The 27,851-nt window shown below is 44.4% G+C and overlaps 1 protein-coding gene across 1 annotated transcript in view; it reads left to right on the forward strand.

Moving 5' to 3' along the window:
* LOC143157247 (vasoactive intestinal polypeptide receptor) overlaps positions 1-27,851 on the forward strand; it is a 122,804-nt gene that overhangs the window by 21,684 nt on the left and 73,269 nt on the right. The window contains exon 2 of the mRNA XM_076332035.1: positions 18,811-18,907. Coding sequence (XP_076188150.1) covers positions 18,811-18,907 — 97 coding nt within the window. The remainder of the gene's footprint in view (positions 1-18,810; positions 18,908-27,851) is intronic.

The raw sequence follows: 27,851 nt of genomic DNA on the forward strand, positions 1-27,851 counted from the left end.
ACCAAGCAAGAAAAACCGTTAAAATAATAACTTCTCATTAATCTCTTATTCTTACCAGCTGCATATTTTTCCTGGTGTCTTGAGGTTCCCATATAATACTTCTAAGCTTCATGATACATTATTTATATTTCTTCATCTGTATTTCTCTTCCATTTAGTAAATATTGCTGGGTTTGGGTTGCTGGTTTACTTATTTATTTTCACTTCTGATTCCTCCTTTTAATTCATAGTTGAACTGAGATTAGGTTTTGCTCAAAGTTAATCGTTTCGATTGGGAAATCATGCTTGGCTTGGTTTATTATCTTTTTGGCCACCTGGCCCGTCCTTCCAGAAGAACCGTGACCTGTCTCACAGCACTGTGTGCAAATAGGGCAAGCAGGGGCATGTGGTGAAGGAGGTACCCCATCATCGGGCGGGTACCCAGCCGTCAGGAGGGGAAGGTTATGTGTCAGGTAGGACACAGAGATCACAAGAGGAGTGAAGACAGGTTTTATTACAGAAGCATAATTTGGGGGACAGTGGGGATATTTTAATAGGGTACCACAACATGCTGGAGTTGCTTTCTGGAAAATACAGATCAGAAGTCGGAGGTGGGAAAAAGATAACATCATCTTAATGACATCCTTCTGAAAGCGTAGGCAAACATCTCCCAAAAAGGTATGAAGGATCAACAGAGAAGAGCACATAAGTGCAGCAATCCGTTTGCTACAATTGTTTACTCAAAAATCAACTTTTAATAAACATTCTAATCAGTGCAGTGAAATTTCCCACAGTTCACAGAGAGGATCTGAGAGGGGAACTTCATTCTTTTCACGGGGAGATAGTTTTAATGTTGTTATGAACAATTTAAGTGCTGTTTCATTACCAATTTTATGGCTAGTACCATTAATAATACCAGAGGAGAAAAAGAAACGTGCCTTATATTAAACTCAGCTTTCAGTAAGTAGAATACGTACAAATGGGGATCTCCTGTTAGGTATCATTGTTTCCAGAGATATGTCTGTGTTTATAGAATATATTCCTATTCATGTGACTTGGATGGCAAGCTTAAAAACTTGGCTGGGTTTTGTCAGTTAATGTTTTTAGAAAATTCTTGGAATACGTTTGTTGTGTGTCCGTGCTTGAATTGTTACTGTGGTGAATGCCTTCTGCGGGAAACCTGTGATTTCCAGGAGTTTGTAATGTGGCCAAGAAACCTCTGCTCAGGGTAAAACCTTGGAGGGAAGAGGCACTGGATTTTTTTTAAATTATTGTTTTTATTTTTTAATTATGCACCTTACTTACTTTAAGATACCTTGGGTTTTGTGGTTATTTCCCCTAAGGCATTTTGTGTCTAGAAACTTTGACAGCAGCTTGAGCTATTGCAGAGGGATTTTTAATGGGGTTTTAAATCCGCTTGCACAGTTTCATCTCTACATACATCCAGAGTTTCTTGAAGCCGTGAGATTTATCCTCCTTGGATGGATACACTTGGCTGGACTCGTTGTTAGAGAAACAGAAAGTGCATATGGATGGCGTAGCAGGTGACATCTTATTTCCAGCTGCATCCTGAATTAATACCCTAACAAGACAGTGGTGTCGGCTGGGGATTGCAGGCGAAGGTCTTACACCGGTCGCTGTTAAAATACCAGGCAAGGCATCGCATGTGAAGTTGTCTCAGGCAAAAAGGTGAAGGAATATCGTGGATCACAAATGAACTAAAAGGGCCCAGGCAGCTGGGCAGGAGGGACACAGCGTGAGGAGCTACAGCTGTCTCTGATGGAATCGGGTGCTTGGAGAAGCTATCAGCAATCCGGGAAGAAGAGCAAGCGTTGCAGCTGCGCGAGTGTTGGCCAGAGCTAACACCTACCCGGCGAGCGTGTGTGTTTGAACAAGGAGTGCAATGTCTTGGGGCTGTAGGTGCACCACGGCCGCTCCAGGGAGATCTTGCGCAGCTTTGCCCACAGCTCCCTGGAGACCTGCACTGCTCACATCGGTGCTTAGTGATGCTGAAATCTCAGAGACAGGTCAGGGTGGAAAACAGCATTTTCCAGAGCGGTAATGTATTGTGTTAACAGTGTCCCCCTCAGACAGATGCTGCGTTCAGGTCTGCTCACCCCAAGGGACAGAGAGGTTCAGATGTCGAGGGTGACTGTGTTTAGGGGATGATGTCAAGGTCTGTTGGCTGACTGCTCCTGGGCAGCTGTACAAACCCTGGGGAAAAAGTAAAACCACAGCAGACGGAGATGCCTCCTCTGCAGAATAATTTCCCTGGTTACCTCCATTCCTTCAATGTTAGTTTAAGCTTCCTGATGTTTGAAGGCAATTCAATCCTTATTTATAATAAGGAAAGTCCCAGGTATGCTGTGAAGCCCGCCTGTCTGGGGAGCTCTCAGTGAGGTTCACGTGTGTGCATGTGGGCTTCTGGGCTTTATAAATAGAGAGGAACTAAAATGGGGAAATGCTGTTTTCTTTAAGAAGCCTTCTTTTATCAATTGCTGTTGATCTTTGCAGGGCAAAACTGTATTTTTACCTTCTCTTTCAACATGAACGTATATATTCAAGAGATATTGGAACTTGTTGTGACACTTAGGGAGTTGGAGGGTATGAAGGGGACGCCCTTTTCAGAGAGCTTTTCTGCTTCTCTGGGACAGTGTTATTGCTTGCGGTTTATTTTTCCTGTTCAGCTGTGACCCTGCAACACAAAGTTCATTGGAGTGTGGCATTCACCTGCCGCACTGATATTACCGGAATTTGCTGAAAGGTGATTCTGTTCTTAAGCCTTAGATAAGGGATCTGGAAGAGTTACACTTGGTGCCTGCTCCCGATGAAACGTCTTGTCATCCTCAGCTTTGTAAGCTTCTCTTCTCCGCCTGCAAAATCAGAATTTCTCAGTCTTTTTTGCCTGTTTTAGTCTTATTTTCCATGTCAAGGGTTCAGAGCAGGGGCTGAACACATAGGCAACTCCTCTTATGTTTGCCTGCTGATTATGTTAGGCTGCAAGTAACATAAACAATAGACTGGAACCAAACTTTTGTTTTGGTTAAAGGAGAAGAGGCAAGTGATCCCTGGTGGACTTTTAACTGGAGCAGATGTGTCCAGTTTGGGGCAAAAGCCCTTGAAGAAGTTGGAGAGAGTCCAGGCAGGGCCAGAAGAAGGTGAAAGGTCTGAAAAATGCTGTGGGGGAAAAAAGTGAAAGAACTGGGGATGTGTATTCTGGAAAAAAAAAATACTGAAGGGAGAAAACACAACTTGTCTTTAAGTATATGAAAAGACTACTGCAAATAAGAAGCAGGGGGGAAAAAAAAATCCGTTCTCCACAACCAGTCTGGGTAGAACTAGAAATTGGGCCTTAAATTGCAGCCACAGAACTTTAGCGTTTCACAAAATAGACAAAATCTTTCTGATGGTCAGCATAGAGAAGCCTAGGAATTGATTAGGGTCTATAAGGACACTGTGGAGTCTCTGCCACTGGGGACGCTTGACAAAGGATGGGACAAAAGCTTGTCAGAAACCATTGCTGGGACTTCTTACGTATCACACAGGGATAAAATAGGCCGTCCCTTATGGACCCTCCTAATCTTTGTTGGTTTTTCTTTGCCCTTAATCTGTGAATGTGATAGCTAGATTGTTAAAAGAAGAATCCCAAGAATTGCACCTGCTCCCTTTTCTCTTGGCCAACTTGAAATCATTTTCACAGAGAATCACAGGCTGGTTGAGGTTGGAAGGGACCTCTGGAGGTCATCTGTTTGACTCTGTGAAATTTAGTCTGACCATCTGCATAGCCCCAACCATCAGTTTCTGCTTTGGACCTGCAGTACAAACAGACCCGAATGATTTGAAGACACTCTTCTGGTAAGTCATGCCAGTCAGTGTTAAACCATTCCCAAGTAGTGCTTTACTTCTAATCCACACTTGTCTCAGTAGAGAATTCAGTCACAGGAATTTGTTAAGCCTTTTTTTTCATATTAAATAGTTATCCTTGGTAGGAAATCTTCTTATGGTTTAGGCACTTGCTTGTTGTGATTGATTAGACTCTTTTTTTTTTTTTTCTTCTCTCTCTCTCTCTGTAAGTTTAGCTGAGCTGTTTTGTTTTGGAATTAGCAGGTTTTCCAGACCTTTAATCATTCTTATGATGCCATTCTCAAGTCATTACCAAGTCAGTTAGCCAGGACGTATATTAACCAGGGTGTATATTGTGCCAGCCACCTGGAAATCCTGTTTACCAGTCTACTAGGGTGTCATCCAGTCTACCTAGGGTGAAATCCTGGCTGTTTCCAAGTCAATAGAAATCTCTTTGACTGAAGTTTGTGTCTTAACAATTTACCCTGCAAAAAGGCTACCGCCTCCCAGTGCAAATTTATTGGTTATTATTTTTAAAGGTGAAAAAGTGGAAACCTAACTATGTAGATGACCTTTTGCTGTATAAGAGGTGGTGGTGTGGCTCTTCTTTGAGCTCAAGTTATGTTGTCCCCAAGGTTGTATTCAAAAGGTACTTGAAGAGCATTTACAAATAAGACAGAGATTTCTACACTAAGAGAGTTGTCCAGCAACAAAACAGTCACCTAGAAAGATTGTGCAGTCTCCATGCTTGGAGGGTTTTAACACTTGGTTAGAGAAATCTGTGGCTGAGCAAGAGTAGTGTTGGTGCTAGTCTGGCTTCGAGCTGAAGGCTGGACCAGCGTGATCCAGAGGTCCCTTCCACGCAGCATTTCTGTAATTCGATGATTAGGTAACACTAGGCCCTACCTGATCTCCTGTAGTCACCAGGATGCCTCTGCTGAATCCTTGCATTGACCAATATTGGGATATTCCTTTGGCCAAATTTACTACTTAACAGGTTGTTAAAACAATAATTATAAGGGATAACTCACACCTATGTTACTTTGCTATTATGTTGGATGAACTTCCACCAGCTTACAAGCGGAGAGAATTAGTTAATCAGGCCATGAATATGTTATTAGCTGGAGGCATAATACGAGTGTCACTAATACAGGATTGAGCTTTTTCTGGGGCTCAGGCTCTTGCATTCAGCTTGCCAGAGCATCTAACTGTCTCAGATTTGCTCTGTAAAAACCAGAAATTACTGCTTAGTACCACTGAGATAGTATCAGTAGGATACAGCCTAGGAATCCAGGCTATATTAGCAAAAATGACCACTCTTGTTATTGGCTTTGTGCAGAGCCATATTTCTTTATGCATGCACAGAAGAGCTGAGTGTCAATCTGAAATCGCCCCACTTCGTAAGGTCATTTGAGAACCAAAATCCCAGTGAAGTCAAAGGGACGCATGAAAATTTCCTCTTCTGTTATCCCATGTTATAACCAACGTTTGAAAGGCACACAAGACAAAGGAGGAATAAGCAACAGGTAGGGTTGATTTCTCAACAGCAGCTTTCCTTTTCTCCCCTCTTTCACCCTTCTGGAGGTGAATGCTGGGGATGTAGATGTTCCCTGGGCCCCTCACTGATATTCCTGCTGCTCAGCATGCTACTGCTTGTCTCTCAGCTAATTCAGTTTACATACTTGAAGGAGATGGAGAGTCAGCAAAATGGTTTTTGGCTCGGTTTCATATGTTCTTCCCCAGAACCAAAGTTGGGTTTAGTTGCTATGGTTTTTTCTTTCTCTCCCTCTCTTTTGTTTTTTTTCTTTTTTTCTTTCTTTTCTCCTCCTCCTGGCTTTCCAGCATTGTTGTAGCTAACCTGCAGGACTGCAGTTTCTGGGGCAGCCGTCTGGTATCATTGCTGTCTCTTGATTTGATGTGACCAAGCATACAGCATCAAGGGATGCTGGAGAGGAGCCAGGAAAGATCAGGCTCTGGATGAGAAGTTGTAGGGCAGGTAGGTGCTGCTGAGGCATGGAGGAGGTGGCTGTGAAGGGCTGATTAGTACTGATTATTACAGAGGCACCACCATCATCCTTTAAATTATCCCTCTCTGCCCCTATTAAGGGTCCTTGCCCCCTCTGTTGTAGGCAGATCTGCATCAGCCATTTGCAGACATGTGTGCACGTGTGTGACGGATTCTGCACCACCCTGCTCACTGAGGCCACCAAGGAACGTTACGCTCTATGAGGATGTTCAGAAAATGCTCCAAGGGGTGTTTGCTGGAGACAGAGACCATGTGGAGAAGAGTTTGTTGCCCATAATATTTTGGTTGGTCCGCTTTGTTGTATGTGGTCCAGCTTCCCTCGAGTTCAATCAGCTAACAGGTCCTTTTGCTCTGTCGTTTCCACCGGAGGTTTCAGATTCTCATGGACCTTTTTGTTGGTCGATCCCTCTTTCCTCTTCTCTTTTTATCACTGCATTTCATTCCATCCTTATTAAAGCCAGTGGATCCTTAACTAATACCACTGCAGACCTCCCTGTGGCTCTGTATTTCTGCCTTCAACACAACCTGCAGTCTTCACGCTTAGCCACTTCCTTAGTTTCCTTCCAGTTGTTGTATTAATCCCCGTATCAATCCTTAAGGCAGTCATTCCTTTTGGCATGCCGTCAGACTATTTACTGAAGTTAGGAAAGATTAGATCCACTGATTTTACTCTCTTCAAAAAAAACCCAGGAACCTTATCAAAACCTTATCAAAAAAAGCTATCAGTTACATTGCCACGATTTACTTTTGATAAACCACATTTTGTATTTTACCCAAATCTCCGTTGCTGCCATGCTTTCAATTACTGTTTCCTTCAAGTGGTGTTCAAAAGTCTTGTGTACTTTTGTGCTCAGACTAACTTGCCGATAGCTGCCTGGATCTTTTTTTTCCTCTCCTTCCGACATATAAAAAAGCATTACATTTGTTGACTTTCAGCCAGATGGTACCACTCCCACCATCTAATCTGAGCACGTTGTTCTCTTTTGAGTGGCTTTCACCTCATATACAACAGTTTCCGTACCCTTGTTTGCCTTCACAGTCAGCCCTGTTGTTGTTCTCAATTATTCAAGCTACGTCATTTTCACCATGTGTAACTATTCCACTTTGTGTTAGTAAACTTATATTTTTATCTCCAAATCATTGGAGAAGCCAGTGAACAGAAGTGGGGGGTGGGGCTGAATGTGACTTCTCTTTTTTGGGGGCTATGTTTAGTTTTGTCTTGAATTTCAGCACTTTGCACAGCAATTTCACTCTTTTTTCCCCCCTGTTGTTGTTCTCTTTTTATTCATATCACTGAAAGACATTTTCTGCTTAGCTGAGTTGGTCTTGACAGCAAAGGCTAGACTTCTAGCAGTGCTCAGAGGTTTTCTGCTCCTTGTACTGATCTAAACATCGTTTTCTTTCCAGAGCCATCAGCCACTCTGCCCAGGTGTTCTGATCACTCCTAATGTCCATCTCAGGTTTTATCTTCCTAATTATCTAATCTATTATTTTCCTCCTATCCAATATTCCTAAAGTGCGACTTGAAGTCTTTCTCTTGTTGCCATGGAACAAGGGCCGACTCCTTTCCCACTCTCTCCCATCCCAATTCTCTTTTTCTCAGTCGGCTCTTTGCTGGCTGACCAGGGTGTTTTGAGGAGAACATTTAAATATTTCATAGAAAGCAGGACATCTCTGACAGAGGTGGACATCAGCGTACACTGGCATGTGGAAAGGTCTTTTAGAGACATGCAAATGCTGGTAACACAGAGTGTGAAGTATTTAGGGGGGTTGTGTGACTGCTTTTATCTATCTTTGGTATAAGGAAGGAGTTTTGGGAGGCAGCCAGACCAACCTGACATTTTTGTTGTGGGTTTTTTTTTGTGGGTTGGGGTTTTTTGGGGCTTGGGTTTTTTTTAGCTACTAACTTGCTGGATGATCTTGGGCTTTCTGCCTTGGTTTCTCCATCTGTCAAAAGAGGCTAGAGGTACTACCTTTGTAAAACATTCTGAGATCTACAGCCAGTGGCATCACCTGAGAGAGGTCTGGTGATACTGTAGTGCTAAGATTTGGTTTTGCCATCTAAGCATTCATTTTCTGTGTCATTTGTGCCCTTGTATTTTTTCTCCTTTAAATAGACAAAGCAGAAACATCTTCCCTCTGAGCTCTTTCCCCCATCTGTGTTGTTAGCAGGTAAGGAATAACAAAAGAAAATGCCCAGCACAATAAAGTAGAATTAATTATCTACCTGAGTAGCCAGTTCATCACAATCTAGTTGCACAGTGGAAAGCAGCTGCAAGTTGCCTTCGCTTCAGGGACCGATGGGAAGCAAAGCTGTAGCTAACAGCCAAGCTGGGACGGTGAGGCTATGCAGGAAGCGAGGGTGAGATCCTTGCTTCCTTAAAACCATTGGTAAACTCTTTCCTGGCCAAGCCTCGCCGTGTTCAAACCATGGAAATCACCAGCAGGTTGCTTTAATTTGTAATGCAGATATTTCTAGCATCTGACCCTTCACTTTGATCATCTGTTTCACTTGACACTCACTCAGCAGAAGTGACGATAGTTGAGATGCAGCCCTGTCACAGCACCCTTGCATTCTGGGATGCTGAGTCTTTTCTGAGTGTTATTAAGAGGAAGGTGGTTGGGACTGTCAGAGATACTAAATGCGGCCCTCAGGCTCCTGGGAAGACATCGATGCTCTCTTCAGGTGGAAGTGTTGCATGCATGTCTGGTTTAGACAGCATCTGTGTGTGTGTGTCATGTCATATTTGTTAAATTTTCGTGTGTGTCTAAGGCTCTTGGGCTCATGTTACAACCTGTAGCTTTAAGTCCTTCTTTTCGACCAGGAAGAGTGGAACCACGTTTTGAATTATTTTCATGTTTTCATACTGATCCTTCACACAGACTACTCAAAATTGTGCGGGGTGAATGCTGATAGTTTCAGCTCTCATGTAAGTCCCTCCTAAAATCTCCATCTTTAGTCAGTTCATTAAGTCCTGATGAGAACAAGTTCCTCTTTATCAATTGCTCAGATGTGCTGTGTTCTCAATATAGACTAGCCATTGGGCACAGTGAGGGGTATCAAAAACAACGGCTGAATCCAAAACTCCCAAACATAAATGTAATTAGCAGCTTTCCCCTAGAAGAGCTCTGGACAACCAGGCAGCCATCTCCAGCATATTCTGTTCTTCTAAATCAAAGCTGTCTCTGTGTGTCCATCCTGCACTCTCTTAGGTAAGGATCCCTTCAGTTGCTCTCTGCATGGTTTTTCCCACTCCTGTGAATCTTTGTTCTTCACTGCAGCAATGCTCCCCATGGTTGTCCTAACCTTCCTCTCCCTCACATGTTTTAGCAAGTGACTCGCCCTTTTGCTTCCTTCCATCCTCAGCCAAAGAAGGGAAGGGTGGCCCTGTCCTGATTTTGTTGAAGATGGCGAGTCTTGTGCTCGGAGCGGCTCCAAATCACTTGGGTACTCTTGACTCCCTCATTATTAAGAACAATGACTTGATCCTTTGTTCTGAAACACAGCCTAGGCAGGGAGCTCGTCCCGGTAGGCTCTTCTTCCTGGAAGACCCGCCTGGATGCTTCAGACTGTCCGTGAAGAATCTTTCTATATAGAGCTCTGATGCTTTATAAAGGATGCTTTATAAATCCCTAAGTAACATCCTCACCCAGAGCCTTGTTGACTGAATCACTTCTGCTTCATTTGAAAGAGGGAGGATTAATTTCTTCCTGATCTCTGAATGAACCAAACTCATCTTTTGCCAACATCTTTGTATTTTTTGTACTCTCCCTTGTAGGTAATCAGTCTTTTGAAGTGAACACTTTGAAATGAGATGCATTTATAGATTGTTCCAGGCATGTACCTGGATTTCAATAGAAAGCTTTGAATAGTGGCACAAACAAGCCCTGTTAGGGACACTTTTTCAGGAGGGTAAGTGATGTATGAGTAGTAAAATCATCCTGGAATTGGTCCTAATTTGGTTTAATAAAAGATGTTGAAGGTATTGATAGCCAGGAAGGTTAAAACCTTATCACCAGCTGTATTGTAGAAGGGCGCTGTGGTGACTGCTGGAAGACATACGCCGTAGGAAGGATTATAATATGCATGTCTTTTTTCCTATGTTTTCTATGTTTCTTGTTCCTTTATCTCCTCCTGGTTGCTCTTGGGGAAGTGGTACTGACCTTGACAGACCTGTGCTCTGACCCAGTTTGCTTTTTCTAACAGTTGCTGGGACAGAAGATCGGAAGATCCGTGTCCTAAAGCCATTTACTGTTCAGTGAGCTCAGGAAAGTTTCGAGAACTGAGTGCTCCAAATGCTGAATGTGTCCAGTTTTGACTGCTTAGCTGGAGATGCTAAGGCTGCTATGCCAAAGCAAGGAGAGGACACCCAGTAAATGCCAAACACCCTCTTTCGTCCACACTGCTAGCTGCCACTGAGCTTCAGAGTGCCTGCTCTGAAAAGGAAAGGCCATGCCTGGGACACTGGCTGCTAGACTGCTCTGTAACATTAGCACTTTGCTGTTCAGCCCTTCCCTGAGTGCATGAAAAAAACAAAACAAAACAAAACGCTGAGTTTGCAATGAGAAGCTGGGCATGGGAAATGCATCCTCTCCAGACAGCCCTAGAGCTCCAGGTGAAGTGGCCGCTTATTGCAGCTGTGAGGGTTTTCAGCATGAATGGTGGGCGAGCCTGGTGTCAGTCACTCCAGCCCTTGCTTTACTGATGGTGCAGTAATGCTGGACTAACACTGGATTTCTAGACATCCTCAGAGCTTTCAGTGCCCCTAAAAGTTAAAAGGAGCTGCCCATGTTGCTAATCAAAACTATTGTTCCTCAAACCAGACCACTGCAGTATTTCTGAGAACTGGAGAACATCCATCTTTCTTTATCCAGCTCCCTGGTTATAAATAATATCCAATAGCCAGCCTTGCGGGAGGCTGGTGGGGTCCTGTTTCCAAAGGTTTGGTGTATGTGACCCGTGTATGCAGCTCCCAGGCAGCGGGAGAGGTCGAAGGGATGACTGAGAACGTGAAGGGCAGGGAAGAAACCACAGGGACTTCACTGTGATTTTGATTAAGCTCTTATTTTGTCACAGCCTCCTGTGACACTGAACTGCCCGCTTATGTGCCTGTGGATTCCCCAGGGTGTTGCTCAAACTGCCAGTCTCCATTGCTCTGGATTTGGGAACCCCTTGTGCTCTACACCCCACCCAAAGCCTTACAACTTTCTGGGGCCATCTGAGCAGGTCTGAGCTCAGTCCAAATCTTCTTCAATGTTGTGGCAGGTGGACTTGGTTGGTGGTAACATCTAGGTTGGATTCGGGAGGAAAACAAGATTTTGGTGACACAGTTGGAGTGAACTGAAGCAACAGGAGATGCAGTGAAGAGCAGGCAGGACTGGATGGGAGCCCCTGTGGTTGCCCAGGGCAAGAATCAGAGCTGGATGGATGGAGGCTTTGTCAGGAGTTAGCATCTGGCCCAGGACAGAGAAGACAGGAATGAGCACAAGCAACTTGCAGGTTTTGCGGAGACATCTGCTCTGGGCTTTCTAGTCCCTTCTGAGCCTACAATTGAATTAGGGACCATTTCTTCTATGCGCAGCAGTCAAGAGGTGGCTACTCAGGAGATGACTTGGTGCTGGATGGGCAGCAATTCAGGACAGGATGAACAGGGTACCTGCACATTCTCCTGAAGCTAAGTACCTTTTTTTGAACAACAGCATTTCAAAGTTAATATATCTTGAAAACAACAACCTGTAAACATACTAGAGCACTTACTAGTCTTTCAGTCAACTTCCCGATAGGGATCCTGCCAGGTACCATCTCACATCTGCTCTTGGAGTACGCTGGGGAAGGATGGGGCTGTCTGGAGGGGAATCATTCAGTTTAGAGACGAGCCCAGGTCTGTGGGTTTTCTCTCATTTAACTTTAGATATTTGCAGTGTAGGCCTCCACCCCTCAGCCAGTTGCCTAAGGCTCCCTGTTGAAGCAGTGTAGGGTAAGTTTCCTCTAACCTATTTTAGGCAGTTCCTTTAGTCTGAAGTGACTCATGTCCTAAAAGCGCCTGCTTCTGTCTTCAGGTGAGGAAGGATGATCAATGTGCAGTAGGCAGATGAAGGCCCAATGGATCCCCAAATCATCTTTCTGAGTCCTGGGGGTCAAGCAGTTCTGGATTTGCACATCCTTTGTATTTCTGCTCTTCCTGTAATTGGCTGAGCGGAAGCTTTGGAGGTGAACTTTCTCCAGAAGGTTTGATCAGTTTAGCAGTTAAGATTCTGAACAATCTATAAGAAAAGGAACAGAATTTTCCTCAGCCAGGCTCTGGTCCTTAGACCTGACGGTAAAAGGAAATTAAAAGCAGTCAATGACCAGTAGTTCAGGGAAAACTACAGGTTACTTTGCTGCCCTCCAATTTCTACAGTCATGTAGTGGAGTCCCCTTTTTTCCTTCCTTTGCTGCCCCTGTGTACTCTTGGGATAATCACTGTCACTCCTTGCTTATTTTTTCTTAACCATTAAGAGCGATATTATAACACTTTGCTATTTGCTCTGAATTGTCGATGTAAACACCACTGATCTCAGTGTTGCAGCATCCCTCTCTTTCTGCAATAGCCTGAATTAAAATCCTTCATCTGAGCTTCCTGGAAAGGAAATTCATACTTACCCACTACAGATGATAATTTAAAGTAAGGAGGTACATGTGCTTACCCAGCCATCAGAGCTGTCTCCTACTCAGTTGTGAGAATTTACTCAAGTGCTGCCTGTCCTTTAATCGCTGTGTGTCATTACTCCAGTGCCACGGCATCATTTCTTCCTTAAGACCCTAATTCAGCTGCTTTCCAAGACAGGCGTATGCAAGCTTGTCACTAAGGAGTTAAGCAACACAGCTGCTCAGCTTCCCTTTCCTTCTGGTTCTCTGAGCTCTTTGCAAAACACTCTGCATATGTTTCCTTGATCTTCCAACCCCTCACACAGAAAGGGGACAATCAGAATAAATGAAGCCTCCGTGCCTCCAAGCTGCTGGATTGATTTGGCCAAGTTGCCTTTGTTTAACAGGGCCTGCTTAGATGAGCTGGAAAAAACCATCTGCTTTCCTTGTCAAATGATAGGTCTGTTATTGGCATGATTATATTTGGCAGAAGCATAAAATGGAGTGGTTTGAACAGCAAAGTGAGAGTCAGGGTACTTGGGTATTTGCCTGGACCTCTTTTATTTGGAAGTCTCTTAGGGACACATGCTGCTACCTGTGCTCTGAGAGTCCCTTACTGACGGCTGGTTGCAGAGCAGTGTATTTACAACATGAGTAGAGGTCATAGCAGAATATAGCTTGCCTCTGCTTAAAAAACATTGTTTTGGCAAGTCCTTCTTTATTGATCCTACAAAGGCCACACAGGGTGTTTGGTATGTTTTGAACTTGGTTTTATCTCTCAGTTTATGTCTGTATTACTGGTATCTAACATTTACTTCCCCCTGCTGTCATGACGTATTTGTAACATGGTTTTGGATTCTTAGACAAAGGTCCTTTAGAAGAGCAAATAATTATAATACTCCATAAATACTTTCTTTTTTATTTTTTTCTCAAGACCACCAGAGCTTTCACAGCTTTTAAGTTTGACAGTGTTATTGCTGGAAGTTATATTGTGTTACCCATCAGTATAGATAAAAATCCTGTGTCGGTGTCTTCCTTTGGTCCACTCTCTTTGCTCATTCTTGCACTTGTACACAGTATTTTTTTGGCTCACTCAGAGGGTTTTTAGGAATAAAACTGCATTTTCCTGAGGATGTTCAAAAGGAAGAAACTAAAAAGAAACTGAAAATCTAGTTTTAAGACAGAGCTGAGTGAAGTTATGGAAGAAATCAAAGCCAAGATTGTTGCGTAAGAAGTTTCTTCAGTCCTGCATTCCTACAAATAACGAGCATAAATGAAAGCCCCTGGACTGAAATTAATGGTGAGCTCTTCTGGCAACTAGCCAGAAGTAACTCCTTCAGGTTATGCTACTGAGGCTTGAAATAAGACCTGCCTGCTAAAATCTTTCATTTCCTTTGCTGTCCACATGAAAAAGGGTTGAGAAACTCCATCTCCACCTAGAGCAGTGACTGAAGTCATGTTATGGAAACTGTAGGAAGGCAACTGATGCTCTTGTCTTATACTGTTACTGCCTTCACAGAAGCTATGGGAAGGTAGTAATGGTATAAGAAATTTTCGTGTCGCTACTCCGTAGGCTTTGGGAGTTGAACAGAAATGGGTGAGGGATGTGATTTCATCATCTGTAGGCTTTTCAATTCTGCTCCTTCCTTGTTTGACTCCAAATCCTATTATCACTGTGGTCACCCTAGTCCCCATCTCTGCTGGAGTCTCCATATGGTGAGCTCCAGGTGAGCCCAGGAACACCCTGGGATCAGGAGAAAGGGCAGTACTGAGGCTCACGTCACTTCTTGTGGGCCCATACTCCTGCTCACCAGCAGCTGTGGCTTCACTGTGAATCCTGCCTGCCTTTGAGGAGTTGCCATGTGAGCAAAGGAGTTGGCCCGTGGTTAGCCTGGCCCTGCTAATGGCAGACAGCGTAGATGAGACAAAACATTTCTGCAGCTCCTTCAGTCTGTGACAATCCTTTGAATTGTATTTAATTAAAGAGTGTACACAATGGCTTTCTTTGCAGTAGCAGACTGTGCGGTAATCCTCTAACAACTGTTGGGATCCAGCGGGAAGGAAAACTCTCATTAATAAAGACTTTGGGGATAATTCCACATGAGAGTTGCTGCAGAATTCAGAGCTGCAGGAAATCACATCCAGAAAAAACATTCCCTTCATCTTTCTGCTCAGGGCTTCAGAGTGTGTGCAGGAAAAATGACCCCTGACAAACCCACCACAATTTTCACATGGTATCTTGGGCATGCCAGGAGGGCTTAGCGAAGGAGGGTTTACGGAGTTTCAGCTTCACCCACAACGGATTTGCCCAGGAAACTGGATTACTGTTCACTAGCTGATGTTAATGTGAGCTAACCAAAGCTGGTCATGCTTTTCCTTTATCTACACTTTTTGGATGGGAAGTGTGAATTAGTGTAGCCCTCAGCCCCATGTCTGCGTGGCCAGTTGCCCACTGTAGTGAAAGATGCCAAAGCCCAAAATCTCTGCCTTTTCCACAGGAAAAAACAAACAAAGGAAACAAAACAGCACAGCAAAAAAACAGAGCTGGGGAATAAGTAAAGTGAGTTTGTACCAAGCTGTCTATAAAGTCTACTTCAAGCTTTTCTAGGAGGAATACACCAAGGAGGGAGAGTTATTTAGCCTCGCATCCTAGGGAAGATCCCCCTTGGCAGGCAAAACTCGCAGCTCTTGAAAGGTCTTTTCAGCCATGAGCATTTTGTCAACTGGGAGATGAATTAAGGCAGCTGAACTTGTTGCCCTGCTCACCATCATGCCAGCTGAACTGATGACCTACCAACAAAAAAAGACACACTTGTCTGTTTCCTAATGATGCCCAAAACTGTGATTTTTTTAATTTTTTTTTTTTTTTTTTTTGTTCCAGCTGCCTTTGTTAGCCTATAGCAATGACAGCTGCGATATGTGAGGGTTATTAGTGTTATCACTAGGGAGGTAGAAGGAGGGTGGTTGTGATTGTTTGGGTTATTTATTTACTTGTTTAGTTAATGTGGAAAATGAGCCATAAACTAGAGGGCCTCCAATGTGTGTCTGTTTGTTGACCTTGATGATTCAGTTAAAGGTCTTTAGACATTAAATTCACACATCACTGACCTTCTCCAGCTAAATAGTAGATATTTTAGATTGAACTGGTCCAACTACAGTCAGCGAAGTGGGATGAAAGCCTTCAGGGCTGATGCTCGCTAGCTCCCTGTGGACTAGAAGGAACGGTAAAAATCAGTTCAGACTAAACATACAGCTTTTACCCAGCTAAAATGAAGGAAGACACGTCCCACTGATAGACAAGGTGAGATACATCCCACTCTTTCTTTCTTTGTTTCTTTATAGAATCACAGAATTCCATAGAATCATTTAGGTTAGAAAGGACCTTTAAGATCATCAAGTCCAACCATTAACCCAGCACTGCCAAGTCCACCACTAAACCATGTCCCTAAGCACCACATCTACACGTCTTCTAAATACCTCCAGGGATGGTGACTCCACCACTTCCCTGGGCAGCCTCTTCCAATGCTTGACAACCCTCTCGGTGAAGAAATTTTTTCCTCATGTCCAATCTAAACCTCCCCTGGCACAACTTGAGGCCATTTCCTCTCATCCTGTCGCTTGTTACTTGGGAGAAGAGACCGACCCCCACCTCGCTACAACCTCCTGTCAGGTGGTTGTAGAGAGCGATGAGGTCTCCCCTCAGCCTCCTTTTCTCCAGGCTAAACAACCCCAGTTCCCTCAGCCGCTCCTCATCAGACTTGTTCTCCAGACCCCTCACCAGCCTCGTTGCCCTTCTCTGGACACGCTCCAGCACCTCAACGTCCTTCTTGTCGTGAGGGGCCCAAAACTGAACACAGTGTTCGAGGTGCGGCCTCACCAGGGCCGAGGACAGGGGCACGATCGCTTCCCTACTCCTGCTGGCCACACTATTTCTGATACAGACCAGGATGCCATTGGCCTTCTTGGCCGCCTGGGCACACTGCCGGCTCATGTTCAGCCGGCTCTCGACCAGCACCCCCAGGTCCTTTTCCGACAGGCAGCTTTCCAGCCACTCTTCCCCAAGCCTGTAGCGCTGCATGGGGTTGTTGTGACCCAAGTGCAGGACCCGGCACTTGGCCTTGTTGAACCTCATACAGTTGGCCTGGGCCCATCGATCCAGCCCGTCCAGGTCCCTCTGCAGAGCCTTCCTACCCTCGAGCAGATCAACACTCCCGCCCAACTTGGTGTTGTCTGTTTGTTACATCTATAATCAAGTTTACCTGAATCTATCGCGAACCCACTTTTCAGAATACTAATGGTGAATCAGCCTAATTTTTTTTTTTGAAAGGTGATAAAACATTTACTCTAAGGTAAATACCAGGCTGGTGAGGTAAATATGCAATCAACCAATTTAGGCATGCATTTTTAGTGAAGGGAAGATGCGACAGTGAAGCACTTGCTAATGGGCTTGGTAGAAAACTTACTGCATAAAAAAAAAATTAAAATATGTTGTAGAAGTACACAGCACTTTGCCAAGCCTGATCAAAGTTAGAGCTGTATGAATTAATTTATAAAGTGAAAACTTGAGTTATTTATAGATGTGAGATGAGTTTGGCAATAGTTTAAGTCCAGAGAGTTAAAACTTTCCTTTGAAAAAGTCAGGATGTTTTGAAAACATTTCAATCTTTATTTTTACAGCAAATGTTCTGCAAATCTCTCACGCTTCCCCTCCCACTTTTTTAAGGTTAAAATAAAAAGTCAAGAAGGACTGTAAATCAAAACAAAATGAATCTATGGTATTTTAGATGAACCAAGATAAAATTTCCTAAGATCTGTTTCCCTTTGGGAAAAAGAAACATTTGAGTACCAAGACAACTCCAAATAATTCCCCCCTTCTCATGTTTGTTTTTTTATTTTTAATTTGACTATAAAACCACATAATTAATTGTTTATACACTACTAATCAAGGCCCATTCCCAACCTAAAGGAAATTACAGTCCGAACAAGACATGGGGTGAAACAGGGAAAAGAGCAGGTTGGGTTAATAAGAAATGGTGAGAATAAATTTAATGTGCTAAATTATTTTATAATTTTAATCCCAAGGGCAATTTACATCAAACAATTGTTCCTTCAAAGGATTTCTGGGCCTTCTGTCTCACAAACTTGTCTGGCAAATATATGGATAGAGAAATAGCTCACACATTTTGAAACGAGACATGAAAAGATCTTTTTTTTTTTCCTTTCTCTGCCTATTTCTGATTAAAATATATGCTTTTTCCAAAATCCAGCAAGAGTGAACACTGAATCGCTGACTTCTTACAGGCAAAGGCTCATCCCCTGCCCTCCAAATCTGTCCCTGAAGTTCACCCAACTCATGTTTTTTCCTGCATTGCATTTAACAGTGACGGTATAAACTCAAGCCAAGACTTCTGCTTTCTTCACATCATTCCCCTTTGCCGTCTCTTTGCAGCTGAGTTTCTGAATAGGTTTCTCCCTGCTGAATGCCATTTCCAATCTCTTTGAAAGAGACGGGGTTTTGTGCAGCACCGTGCGTAATAGGACCTCAATTTCGGCTTGCAATTGCCATAGCAATGAAGCAAGGTGTTCCCTCCAAGTTGAGAGCGTGTTGGTGACAAGGGGACACTGTGTTATGTGACCCATTGTCCAGCTCCTGGTTCCTTTTTTGGAATGCAAATTGTCATTTGCACATTTTATGATTGAGGCAGTTCATGAATTACATGTTGTAAGGAGTCCACGATTAACCACCTGAACATTTATAGCCACTGTTGTATTACAAACACAATATAATTAGGTCTGACTGAGGAGAAACCACTTGGGGGAAAAAGTCTTGTCATTAGGAATTTCCTGCTTCTTAGCTCCTTGATCTCCTAATCTGCATCAGAGATTTCGTTCTTATTTGATTTGGTTTTTGTTTTGCTTTGAATTAGCATGAGCCAGGAGGCAGGCCATGTGAGAATGGAGGGAAGAAACCTTATAAGCACAGATCCCACTGCTCTTGGCATGAATATTAAAACTGCCATCTTCCTGCCCTAGATAGCTGTTGGTGTGAGGTTAGTCAGGCAGGGTTCCCAGAGCATAAAGAAGCAGAATTCCTCCTGATCATCAGAAAAAAATAGTTTGTTTTTTTTTTAAGGAAGGCATGGAGGGAAAGGCTGTTTTTTTTCAGCAGGCTCTGGGTTACACTTCCTTCTCTCAAGCAAACATAAAATTATGCTGGGTATATATCCCCATTGTGCAGTGGCCCAGGGGAACTCAGGTGGCCATGAATCCCCGGGAACGCATCTCTGAGGATAGATGAGTTTTGCTCACTCTCTTCTTCTCTGCCCTTTCTGCAGGCATCCAGCACACGTCCGGAGTGCATCATCATGCAGGAGATTGAAGAGGAGCGCAGCCAGTGCTTGGCAGAGCTTATTGGGGATAACCAGACTTCAGGTATGGGGATGCTCTCTTCTCTCCCTGGCCTGCAAGCCAACATCAGCCAGCCTCACATCTGCCTTGCCCATGCCATTTCTCACCCGTTCTGCTGCTCGAGCAGGGCAGTCACTCCAGCTGATGTTGAGCTCTTACATTAGGAGGGAGAGAAATAGGTACTTCCAAAGTCTGATTCAATCAACCAAGAGTTTGAATAGCTCGCTGGGGATCACTTGCTGCCTCCCAGCCAGGTAAGCCTAGCTTAGGTGTCTCAGTGTGTTTAATCACAGTCAGTCTCCCATCTCTCTGAACTGGAAGTGCCTTAACCAGTTTTTCCCTGGGATCTGAAAGCCTGAAGTTCTCATAGGCCTTGGTTTGCTTCAAGAGAAGTTATGGCGACCTTCTCCTTCCATTGAATCCCATCCCCATGCCAAAATTCCTCCTGCCCCAGTGGCGAAGCAGAGGAAGGAAGGGTATGCTCCAAGGCTGCAAGGTATCTATGAAGTTGGGCCAGGCAGCTGAGATCTCCTTGTTCACGTGATATGGAGCACACAACACACCGGGCAGTCCTCCTGGAAGGCTCTCCGGTCCCCTTAACCCACGCCCTGCTTCAGTGATCAGGACAGGAGGGCCAGGTCAATGATGCCACCTTTGCTCTCCGGCCTTACAAGGTTTCTCCATCCCGGCCTCAGGCAGCAGCCATGGAGCTGTGCCTCCCTCGAGGAGCAGGCCTGGCACACCACACGTTGGGCACATGGGGTTTCAGAGCAGGAGAGAGGCTGCGGGGTGTTGCTGTGAGCAGAGGAGCTGCAGACCAACCTGCGAGACAGGACACGGGTAGGTGATGTTGAAAGGGTCTATGCTAACACAATTCCCCAGCGGGCAGCCTGCAGAGAGCTTGGGAGATTTTGATACAGCCACCCATGCTCAGTCTTAAATTGTAGAGATCAGTGTGGCAAAGAAAGCAAGCTTTTGGTCTTGGTGCTGTCCCACCCCATCACGTCCCATCCCATCCCACAGCAGTGCTGTCAAAGCCCCAAGTTGAGGCATCGAGTTGGACCTCTCCCCCTCCAAGTGCCTCTCTCAACTTACAGGTCCTGGTTTTGTGGGTAAAGGAGGTGTAGGGACCAGTGGCAGGCTGTCAGGCTCCGAAAACAAGGGATCGCATTGCTGGGGGAAGGGGTGGGAAGATGCGTATCCTGCTTGATATTTGCATCCCACCTCCCAAAAGAGGAAAAAGTGGAAGAGGATGTCTTCTCATCCTCTCTCTCTTGGCATTGCTTGCAGTTAGGCTAGAGACAGAAGGACTGTTCTACCCAATGCTTATTAACGATAGAATAGCATCCTGGGGACAAGCTGATCCCTGGAGGAGCTTTGCTGGATGCAAGGATGGCTTTTGGCCCCGCTTTTATCTACTAAGATATGGTTTTCTTTGGTTCGGAAATTATTTCAAGTGTGCCTGTACAGTTAAATGGAGTCGTTTGAAGAAATGTTCTCCTGGAATCCAGTAAAGGGAAAAGTCAGGGTCATTAAAAACATTCGTCTGAAAGCCAACTAAATGCTTCATTTCATTTTTATGGACATTTAAAGAAATTCAATTAAATACAGTACATTCAAAATAGAAGAATAAATACTTGAAGTGTTAATATTTTCTTTCTGCTTTTTCAAAATTATTTTCCTCATTGGAAAGTTTAATCCAAAACAGCTTTTTTTATCTCTCCAGTGAATTAAACCACTGAAAATATTTTTCCGGATTCTGATGTAAAAACACACTCAGTCATTTTGCAAACCCTTAATGCCCAAGCACTAGCAAGTATAGAAGAATCCTTTGGGGTTTGTTTTTCGTAATGGAATGCTGAAATATTGGACTGGGATAATTCTGCATTTCCACCAGTCACTACCCATAGTCATTAAATGGGACTGATTCAGAAATCGCAGTTGTGAGCACTATAACATGTTTTTTTGTCCGTGGAGACAGTACCTGCTACTCCTGAGTTAATGTCAGATGTCGTTTGTGTATGTCTGCATGTCCTGGGTAGAAGTGGTCATTGATGACATCAGCATGGAACAAGTGCGTGTAGGGACACAGAGTGTGTCCAACCAAATTTTACGAAGCAAACTGTGTGGAAGGCAGTTGGCATCCATTTGCCCCAAAACATCAGCAGGTATTTAAGAGCTCAATACCCGACTCTTCGCTAGGCACTCACGGCTGCCCTTGCCATCAACAGAAAGAAACCAGCACCTCTAAAGTGTTGTCTCTCAAATGGGTGACAATGGGTGAATCATCTTATGGAGAAGTCTGTTTTGAAAATGGTGTGGACAGGTAACTTCAAAGTGTCTAATTGGCATGTCCTTCCCCCTTGGAGTGTTCAAGGCACAGCATGTGAGCACATGTAGGTAGAAAAAGGTGTTTTTCTGGAGTGGAGCTCCATAACTCGATAAATGTAGCTGAGCACAGCTGCAAAACAAAACTTTAAACTTTGACAGTTGGGGATGAGGGGGAAGTTTGGTGGGGAGAAATCTTAGGCAGGTGATGATATGAGATCATATGAAGGTGATGACTGTTTAGTCTGAGTGTTGCTGGAAAAAAAAAAATCCTAGTAAAACTCCCCGGAAAAATGTAATTTTAACACGGTTCAGTCCCTCAGAGAAAGAGAATGGAAAGCAATTGAGATTCCCTGCCATCCATAATGTAATACCTTGATTTATGGCCAGGTAGGTGTATTGCCTTCTGCGCGTTCCACATCCTTTTAGCAAAAAGAAAATCACTCGAGGTTTAACAACCGATTTGTTATCCTTTCTAATTAAATGAGTGGAAACAAGGAAACACACCATCTCGGTACAGTCTGGAAATAAAGCTTTGTTTAGAAGCCATTATCAATTGTATTGATCAGAGAGGCTTAATCACAGATGTAATTTGATGTGTCAGATAGATTAGTCACTTATTAAGAACACCTGATGGTAGTGCTGCGATTGATCACCGGCTCAGGATAAGCAGGTAGATTTCCACTGATAAACAATAACGTTTGTCTTAACGCTCTTTTGTCTTCGAACACCCATTCCTTATAGTGGGTGTATATGCATGGGTGAAATCGATGCTTTCTTTCCAAATTAAACCTCTGTGTTTTCAGTGCTGGTAGTAGGTGCCAATTGCTGGACCACAGGACTGCTGTTTATTATTAGCAGGATGGGAGTCTCTCTATTCCCTGGTAGGAGTGTGTTTCAGTATCCGTGAAGTTACCCACATTTGAGGAGACTTTAGCGGGGACACAGGAGAGACACGGGGGTCACAAAAGCGCGACCACCTCTGATGAGAAGAGGTTAGCTTTTCAGCACAGGAAGGGCTGCAGAAGATGCAGCTAGGGAGAAAACAGCAGGGAAGACCAGTTTAAGCTGGCAGTGTGTACACAGGAGAATAAAACGGCTGTGAGATCAAAGTCTGGACTTTAAAGGAAGTTTGTAACCATCAGAGGAGACTGAACAGCCTTTCTGGAGGTCTGCAGGAAGGAGTGTTTTATTGACTTCATGGCAGAGCTTGCCCAGTTTATGAAAGGGTGTGTAGGATGCAGCTGTGTATTGCAGCACAGGACTGGATCTCATGAGCGGGACTGCCCTTGCAGTCCTCTGCCCTGTTATCCTTTTACCTCCATGCTGAAATAACTAGTAAAGATGTAAAGTGACGATTGTGATTCAATACAGAAGTGGATTCTTTACCATTAAAATCAAGACTAAGTAGATTGAGACCGGTTTGTTTCACACGGACAAATAGCCATTGCATGGGAATGACTTTTCGTGAGGGATTTCTCTCACTTGATTTTAGGTAGCTCTAGCGTGTTCTGGCCAAGTGTAGGCATCTCTTTTAGGATGTGGTGAATCATGTTCAGATTGTCTTGCCTGTTGACGAGATCTTCGTTTGCTATGAGGGGATTCTTAGTGAGCAGCTCAGCTGTGTTGGAAATAACCACACTTCGCAGATGATGCCTGTCCTGGTGTTCACTGGCTTGGAGGGGATTTGGCCAAATGAGGTGAAGTCCCAATTCCATCATTAGGAGTGATGAATCTGTTTGTTCACATACAGAATTGCATTTCAGGAAGCTAAACTTTCACTTGGGTATGTGTTAGATGATCTTTCCGATCCTTTGCCCCCCCCCAAAGAGTGCTCACAATATAATTTGAGGCATTATTAAAAAAATCTTTTCAAAAACCTGTTACTGTGCAAGTGGCAGGATTCTTCCCTGCTCAGTGCAGGGGATGATGTACAAAACGCCTCGTCGCAATCTCAGTGCAGACTGCGTTCCTAAAGGACCTAAAACTCAAGTCAGTGAGATGCCTGCACCATTTCTGTGAAGTGAGAGAGAAGACTTTTTTGCTGGGTTTTGACATGCTGGAAAAGAAGTTTTGGTTATTCCTCCCCTTATCACACAGCTAAGGAGAAAATGCTGCATCACACACAGACGTACCTGGGTGTTGGACTAGTGAAATTTGTAGTTTTGTTATGTGTGAGATGTTTGTGAATCCACATCCATTAGCTGCGGATGCCTTAATTTCCCACCCTAAGCATGTTTTAATCCCACTCCATGCTAGTCTAACAGTTGGTCTCCCCGCAAACTTTGCCTTACTTGATATCCATAGATTATTGCAACTACAGCAGCACTGTTGCTGCAGTTAGGGTGACTCCCTGGGCCTCTTGGCCTTAGTTTTCCTCCTTTAAAATAGAAATATTAATATTTTCCTATCTAGCAGGGGTAAGGTAAGGACAAACAAATTGAAAAGTGTCCAGCTCTGTTACGATTGGGACTTATAAAAGTACTGTGGGTAGACAGAGGAATAGGAAATGCAGTATTTTGGCAGCACCCACAATTTGAATTCACAGGAAGCTACTATGTGTCTGGGGAGAAACAACACCCCAAAAGAGAAAATACACGTCATCCAGGTTACGTTGCCTCTTCTCTTTCTCCGCCTTTCTTCTCCCAAATATATCTCTACATAGTATCGTACATCAATCTGCAATGGCTGCGGGTGCAGATTTTTGTGGCTGATGTTTTCCCAGCAGCTGCTTAGGGAGTTCCTTGGGGATGCTCAAGTTATAGCTGACATATACAAAGCCACATTGCCCTATATGCCAGTGCCGAGCAATGCAGTGCTGTAATGGGTATGCAGAGGCAGGAGCTAAAGTTCTGACAGTGCTCCAGTGTCCAGAACAGCTGGGACATTTAGCTCAGCAGCATCTCGGTGCAGTTACACCACCAGTGACCCTGCAGCGCTGCTTTCTGCAAGATCGGTGTACTGTAAGCAACTGGTAGCAGGTCAAGTTCAGGGGTTCAGCTGCACCGTTCAAAGGGTTCCCAGATCATCCGAAATTTTCAACAGCCAGTGCCCGTGGGAGTCCTGCCTGGGCAACTGCAGTGTCAGTTCAGCCAAGTCAGTCCCAGGATTTGAACGTGTTCGGTGAGAGCTCTCTCTGCCACCCCACTGAGCAAGTGTGATGGGAGGTTTTTGAGAATTGCTTCGCAGAGAGCAGTTTGCACGCTGCCAGCAGCTGCTGCGATATGCCCAGTAGCTGTTTGGGCTTCTTTCCCTTTCCTTTTGCTCTCTGGCTGTACAGGGCTGCTTCTCTGGTGGCATCTCCCACCACTGCAACGTAAAACAAATAAATAAGGCAATTCCACAGCCTGGGGTTCTCCAAGGCACTTAGTAGTTTTAGGAGCTTATAATAAATAGAGTTCCTCAGTCCTCTGTAATATTTTGAAAATGCTTACAAACATATTTCAAAAGTGAAGAATGCAATCCCAGCCCCACTGAAAACCAGGCTTTTATTCCAAATACTTTTTCAGCCAGGACAGCTGTATGCAATACAGTGACTGCTTAGCTGATAATTCAGTTAGCAGCAGTAGGGAAGTGCTCTCCCAAGGGTTAGGAGGAGAGGATGGCTGAAGGAGGTTTTGCTTTCCAGACTCACAGATGGTGGCAAATCTCTCTCTATGTGAAGTGTGGCTGAGCTCCTAAAGGCTTGCCGCAAGGCAGGTCTCACCACTGCGTTGCCTCTTGCTGACTTCCACTTGCTTTTTTTCCTGTAATGATCCCCGAGCACAGCGGGGCTTTTTTGGTTTTGTTTTTAAGAAAGCCTCACCTCTCCGTGGCTGCAGCTTACAAACAGTTCAGCTCAACCTGAAGCACCCAAATAAAATTAAAAAAAAGTAACCTTTCTTTTCTGTCAAAAAGCCAAGAAAAGCAATCAGGTCTAGGTCGGTTGGCTCAGCTCATTATCTGTTTATGCCATTATTGCTAATCAATTCGCTCTGCAATCAGATATCCTTTCAGAGGCAGGAGAGTCATTTAGGAATGGCAGTTGAACGAGGTACTGTGACTCGTGTTTGGGTGGGATGAGCAGCTCTGGAGACCATGCCGCTGTGCAGGAAACATGGCATCGTATGGTAAACAGCCTTCACGGAGAGTGGTGGGAATATCAGGCGGCGCTTGGGCACGGGAATCCTGGCCCAGTTTTGGAGTTTACTTTAATGGCATGGAAGTTTGAGTATGAGGCAAAATATTCAAGAACAGAGAGGAGAGCTTTAAACCACAGAAGACTCCTGACACCAGAGCCTCATGACCCGAGCAGGTGGGATGCGGTTTTCTGCATTAACATAGAACCTTGGCTTAGTATCACAAAATCACAGAGGTTGGCAGGGAGCTTCTGATACCACCTAGTCCAAACCGCTGATTAAAGCATGGTCAACCAAATCAGGTTGCTCAGGGCCATGTCCAGTTGGGTTTTGAATATCTCCAGGGATAGAGAGTCCACAACCTCTCTAGACAACCTGTTCCAGTGTTTAAGTATGTTAACAGGGGGAAAAAAAAAATCTTATTTTTAAATGGAATTTCCTGTTTTTCAGTTTGTGCCCATTGCCTCTCTGTTTTCTTTGCTTTCCCCTGAACACCATCGGATATTTATACACATTGGTAAGATCCCTCCTGAGCCTTCTCTTCTCTAGGCCGAACAGTCCCAGCTCTCTCAGCCTTTCCTTAGATGTGAGATGCTCCAGTTCCTTAATCCTCTTTGCAGCCCTTTTGCTGGACTCTCTCCAGTATGTCCATGTCTCTCGTGTACTGGGGAGCCCAGACCTGGACCCAGCACCCCAGATGAGTCTCACCAGTGCTGAGCAGAGGGGAAGGATCACGTCCTTCAACCTACTGTCAACGCTCCTCCTAATTCAGCCCAGGATCCCATTCACCTTCTTTGTGGCAAGGGCACATTGCTAGCTCATGTTCAACTTGGTGTCCACCAGGACCTCCAGGTCCTTCTCTGCAAAGCTACTCTCCAGCTCGTATGGGTGCATGGCATTATTGCTTCCCAAGTGTAGGACTTTGCATTTCCCTTTGTTGAACTTCCGTCGCTACAGTTTTTCAGGACTTTTTTTCTTTTTCTTCAAAAGGGAAGACTTTGGCTTGATTTGGTTCCTAAATACTTGCAGAAGTGTAAGTGAAATGAGCTCAGAACTTCACAGCTGGAGGCTGTCAGCATCTCACAGAGCCAGACCTGCATTTTGTCTGTCTGTTCCCCACAGTTCAGTAGCGTGGAGATAGCTGAGATTATTTTCTAAGTGTCAGTGAAAATTGCCAATAGCCATCAAGGAACTGCTACAGCCAAGCTGCTTCTGATACCTCGAGTACTTCAGCACTGCAGTTTATATTTGCAATCTAGACCTGTCTGTCTTGCAAGCAGGATTTGAAACCCAATCAAAAAGTCAGAAAAGTGGAAAACGTGAAAGAAAATAGTGCCAATCCCCTTCCCAATGCCTGTTCACATCTGCTTAACTTGTACATGCTTCACATTTGTTATGGGCAATAGAGCTGAGTCCTGCAAGCTCATCATCAGCATTGTCGCATGCAAAGAAATCCAGGTGGGAAATGGCCCATGTTGTTTAAAAACTGAATATTGCTTTTGCTGTTCCACAAGCCTAGAGTGGAGGCTGGCTTGAAAAGCCAAATTTAGAGCTTGGGGTTCTTTGTCAGTCTCCCTTGAAGAAGTCAAGCCGTGTTTGATGGGAGAAGAAGCAGTGAACATACGGAAATTAAAAGTCAAGCTGGAAAAACGTTAATGAAGTTTAAATTAGCAGTCTGTTTATTCATCACCATCTGTTTATAGTGCAGTAAGATAAGAAATAATTAATAGTTCCTTGCTTGCAAAAGTTCAAGTGAATTCTCACCTTCCAGTTGCATAAGACCTCCTGCAATAGATGATGTGTCGGATGGATTTGTATGACAGTCCAGTTATCAGCAGCTCTCCAGGTGCTCCATCGCTAGAGTAGGCACTACGTGGCTGATGGCAGCTCAAGCGCTCGAGGTAGTGCACGTGGCAGGGCGGAGATGGTGGATGGACCACTCACCCCAGGCTGGGGAGATGCTGCATATTCTGGCTGCGTCAGGGTGGTGGTACTACCCTGAGACCTGCCAAGTGCTCATGTGGGTGCTCCTTACACCTTCACATACATGAGGATGGATGGTTTTGTTAGCAAAAAGCCACTGTTTTAAACTCAGTAGTGGAGGGAGCATTCAGATGAGCCACTGAACTGGTAGATTTGAAGGGTGGTAGCTTCCAGGGGAAATATACATCCTGGCAGACATCTGAGGGGGTCTCTGGGTAATAATGTAAGGTGGCACTGGTGCAGCCAGAGGAGAGACCTGTCCCCAGGCTGAGAAGCTCTGCAGAGAGGCTTTGCTTGCAGGGGAAGCAGGCAGGTTTGTCCCTGTGCTTCAGAGCAGTCAAAGAAAAAAGTCAAGAAAAGTCAAGAAAAATAGTCAGACCCCCTTGGACGGGGGTTGACTCTTGTGAGCCCTTAGCCACACATCAAAGTTCTTAATGGATGCTCTTGGATAATCAGTGAGGCCTCCAGTTGTCATTTCAGAATTGTGTAGGGCTATCATAAGTCTTGTACCATATCCACCAGCCCCTCCAAAAATCTCA

The sequence above is a fragment of the Aptenodytes patagonicus genome, chromosome 2, assembly GCF_965638725.1.
Source record: "Aptenodytes patagonicus chromosome 2, bAptPat1.pri.cur, whole genome shotgun sequence".
In the NCBI taxonomy this organism is placed as follows: domain Eukaryota; kingdom Metazoa; phylum Chordata; class Aves; order Sphenisciformes; family Spheniscidae; genus Aptenodytes; species Aptenodytes patagonicus.